This window comes from Myotis davidii, unplaced genomic scaffold (genome assembly GCF_000327345.1).
Source record: "Myotis davidii unplaced genomic scaffold, ASM32734v1 scaffold1622, whole genome shotgun sequence".
NCBI classification, from domain to species: Eukaryota; Metazoa; Chordata; class Mammalia; order Chiroptera; family Vespertilionidae; genus Myotis; species Myotis davidii.
In genome coordinates, this window is record NW_006293535.1 from 617,332 (window position 1) to 621,496 (window position 4,165).

A 4,165-nucleotide genomic window follows, 5' to 3' on the forward strand; every position below is an offset into this window, starting at 1 on the left:
ATGATGTGTGGTGTGTGGTGTGTGTGTGTTGTGTGTGTTGTGTGTGTGCTGTGTGTGTTGTGTGTGTGTTGTGTGTGTTGTGTGTGTTGTGTGTGTGTGCTGTGTGTGTCTGAGTGTGCTGTGTGTCTGAGTGTGTTGTGTGTGTGTGTGTCTGTGTGCTGTGTGTGTTGTGTGTGCACTGCGTATCTGAGTATGCTGTGTGCTGTGTGTGTCTGAGTATGCTGTGTGCTGTGTGTGTCTGAGTATGCTGTGTGCTGTGTGTGTCTGAGTATGCTGTGTGCTGTGTGTGTCTGAGTATGCTGTGTGCTGTGTGTGTCTGAGTATGCTGTGTGCTGTGTGTGTCTGAGTATGCTGTGTGCTGTGTGTGTCTGAGTATGCTGTGTGCTGTGTGTGTCTGAGTATGCTGTGTGCTGTGTGTGTCTGAGTATGCTGTGTGCTGTGTGTGTCTGAGTATGCTGTGTGCTGTGTGTGTCTGAGTATGCTGTGTGCTGTGTGTGTCTGAGTATGCTGTGTGCTGTGTGTGTCTGAGTATGCTGTGTGCTGTGTGTGTCTGAGTATGCTGTGTGCTGTGTGTGTCTGAGTATGCTGTGTGCTGTGTGTGTCTGAGTATGCTGTGTGCTGTGTGTGTCTGAGTATGCTGTGTGCTGTGTGTGTCTGAGTATGCTGTGTGCTGTGTGTGTCTGAGTATGCTGTGTGCTGTGTGTGTCTGAGTATGCTGTGTGCTGTGTGTGTGTCTGGGTGCTGTGTGTGTGTGTCTGTGGGGAGGGGTGCTGCTGCTCACCTTGAAGGACAGGACAGAAAAGCCCCTGCTTTGCGATCCATCCCACCCCCGCCCGTGTATCGTCCTCCCCAACCACGTGCCTGTGTCCACTGCTCAGCACCAAGGGCCCCGCATCGCCCGTGACCGCCCCTGCTCCAGCCTCACCGCGTCCCCCAGCGCGGGTCATACACACAGAGCCAGCCTGATGGTGCCGCCTCCCTTCACTCCACGCAGAGCAAAGACCAGTTACAGCAGCTCCAACCCACTCCCCACAGGCCGGCCCCTCCCCTGGCTGCATCACGTCCTCCCGCCACCCTCCGTCCTGTGGAGCCAGCAGGCCTCCCGAGGTCCCTCCTGAGGCCGGGGACGCCTCGCTCTCGGCCCAGGTATGTGGCTGACCTGTTCGGCTCTTTAGCCTGAGCTCAAGGCCGTGTTCTCAGCCCTCCCACAGAAAACTGCAGCTTACGCCCACATTTTGCACAACGGGTCCTCTCTGTCCTGTATTTTGTATCTGTGTTTTTCCATAGCATGCATCCCTTTTTAATACACTGTGTAACTTCCCTAATCATTCTGTGCACTACTCACTGTCTATCCCCCCATGAGAACTCTGTTTTATTCAGACACATGCTGACCACAGAGTAGGTGCTCAACACACACTGAAGTGAATAAACGCCTTTTCTGACTTGTATTTATGTTCTATGCTTGTATGTGCAAAAACACCTCTGGGAGATGCTTAGGAATCTGACGCCTCTAGGAGAGTGAGTGGGAGATGCCAATGTTTGCACTCGATTCCTGCACCCTCCACGCTGGGGATCGAGCAACCGGCATGTGCCTGACCAGGAACCACCCAGCGACCTCCTGGCTCCTGGGCCGATGCTCAACCGCTGAGCCCGCCAGCGCCACCCTTCTGTGAGCAACACCACAAACGCTAGTCCTGCCAGCTGTTCTCCTGGACATCAGTCCTGACTTAACGCGACCCTCACGCATTCACGGCGCATGCAAACCGCGTCACTTCAACGCCTCTGCCCTTCAGAGCGCACGAGGAGTGACGCCCCCACGGCCACGCGATGAGCCCCCAGGAAGCCCGGGAGCCCTGACCTCCACCTTCTCCTTCAGCGCCTTGAACACGGAGCACAGGACCTGCCCCTCCTCCACCTGCTGGACTTCCTCTCGGCTCGGCCAGATGTCCCGCAGGAAGACGTCCTTGCCGGCGGGGTCCGTGCCTGTGAAGAGTTAACAGAAAACCTAACTCCCTCAAGACAGTTCCAAAGCCACACCGGGAACCAAGTACGTTCGCAACAACCAGTGCTCCGGCTGAGGCCGCTGGAAGAACTGACAACTCGCACATTCTGTGCTCTCCCTTTAAATGCGGAAATTCATCACTGTGCCTATGGGACAAGTCCCCGGGATAATCCACAGGACGAACGGTGTGAGCACACGCACACGGACGTACCGAGAGGCTCTGTCTGGAAGTCTATGTCCACGGTGCCGGCGATGGCGTACGCGACCACCAGGGGCGGAGAGGCAAGGTAGGTGGCACGGACACAGTCACAGAGACGGCCCTCAAAATTTTTGTTTCCAGATAAAACTCCACAGGTAACTAGGTCACCCTGAAACACACAAGATCTAGTCAGTTAAGAGATGGTACGAATTTGGGGAATCATGAAGCAACCTCACGTATGACATTTCTTAGGGCAAGATAACCAAAAAGCACATTTCCAATTATGAAGCACAAATAAGCTAGAATAACTCCTTACATTTTAAAGAAATTATTTCGAGAATCAAAACACGATTCTAATTATTTGAAGACGGACGGTGTGAGGACTAGAGAAACATAAGCACATCCACGTACACTTTCTGTAACTGACGACAAAGCCCGGTGCAGGGGCAGCGTGTGGCCGCCTTGCAAGCCGTTACCTGTTTCACTGCGCTCAAAACGGCTTCCGACAGGGGCCCTGTGTTCCCCACGCACGTCGAGCAGCCGTAGCCGACGACTTCAAATCTGCGGCAGAAAAGCACCAGGTTGGCCAGAGCGGCGCACGTGTGCGCGGGAGGAAGGGCAGGCAGCTTCCCCTCCTCGCTGGACCAGCGACCTGAGGAGTCGGGGAGCACAGGCCAGCCGTGCCCGTCCGTTCACCTCCCAGCCCTGGGCCCAGGCTGCCCACGGAGCCCACACGCACCCTCGGAGGGGCACACCCGGGGGAACCCGGGGGAGGAGGAGGGGCACACCCGGAGGGGAGGGTCCGGGGCTGAGGCTGCCCCGGGGGATGTGGTGAACTGCCGGACACTGCACAGCAAGCCCTCAGACTCCTGTACGTCCTCCCGAAGGTTTACACGGTGAGGTACAGAGGGCCTGGCTGTCACCTGACGAAGGCCCGAGAGGCTGCGGCTGGGACTGACAGCAGCCCGCCCTCCCCTCTCGACCAATTAAGCCCAGAGGAGTCCCTGACAAAGATACCCAGATGATAGAACTAAAAACTTTTCCATAAAGTCCACAGTTATTCTCAGATGCTCTTATAAATTAAAAAAAACAAACACCATCCTACAAAAACATAAAATGTATCCGGCCTGCAAGGAACTGAGATTTATGTAAGAAGATATGATTGAGCCTGGCTGGGGTGGCTCAGTGGTTGAGCGTTGACCCAGGAACCAGGAGGTCACGGTTCCATCCCAGCCAGGGCACACACCTGGGTGTGGGCTTCGTCCCCGATGGGGGCGTGTAGGAGGCAGCCGATCAATAATCCCCCTCATCACTGATATTTCTATCCCTCTCCCTTCCTCTCTGAAATCAATAAAAATACTTTTTAAAAAAGCAGCTTACTCAGTTCCTAGTGCAACCTGCAGAACTGCACTCCTTTCTGAGAACTGACCCACGGGCGCGGGAGGGCAGCACTGGCTGGCACCATCCTGCCTGTCACCGTCACCCGGTCTGACCTGCTCGTCCTCCCGTCACATCTCCTCCCGCCAGCGCCCTGCCTGACGCGGCTGCCTCCGTGCTGAGGTGAGGCCGCAGGTGGTGCGTGGCCGTGGCCAGGGGACTGACTGCGGGGAGTAAGCCTTTCCCCTCTCCTCACACAGGACAGGCCCCGACGCGCAGCCCGGCTCTGCTGAGCCCACGTAGACGCGACCGGGGGGACGACACGGCTGGGAGGACGACGCGCCCGGGAGGACGACGCGACCGAGGATGTGGCTTACCCGAGCGTGCGCAGGTAGGGCAGCACGCCGCTGGAGCTGAGGTAATGCGTGACCATCCCGCTGCCGGGCGCCAGGCTGGTCCGGATGTACGGCTGCACCCGCAGACCCGCCTCCACCGCCTTCTTCGCCAGGAGACCTGCCCGGGGACAGACCAGGTGACCGTGGCGCTGGCTGCCGACACGAGAGTGGACAAGCCAGGGCCCTTCACCG

The 4,165-nt window shown here is 57.1% G+C and overlaps 1 protein-coding gene across 1 annotated transcript in view; it reads right to left on the reverse strand.

Moving 5' to 3' along the window:
- IREB2 (iron responsive element binding protein 2) overlaps positions 1-4,165 on the reverse strand; it is a 33,766-nt gene that overhangs the window by 5,662 nt on the left and 23,939 nt on the right. Inside the window, exons 14-17 of the mRNA XM_015566182.1 lie at positions 3,956-4,091; positions 2,678-2,762; positions 2,214-2,370; positions 1,859-1,983 (exon numbers count right to left, since the gene is read on the reverse strand). Of these exons, the coding sequence (XP_015421668.1) occupies positions 1,859-1,983; positions 2,214-2,370; positions 2,678-2,762; positions 3,956-4,091 (503 nt within the window). The remainder of the gene's footprint in view (positions 1-1,858; positions 1,984-2,213; positions 2,371-2,677; positions 2,763-3,955; positions 4,092-4,165) is intronic.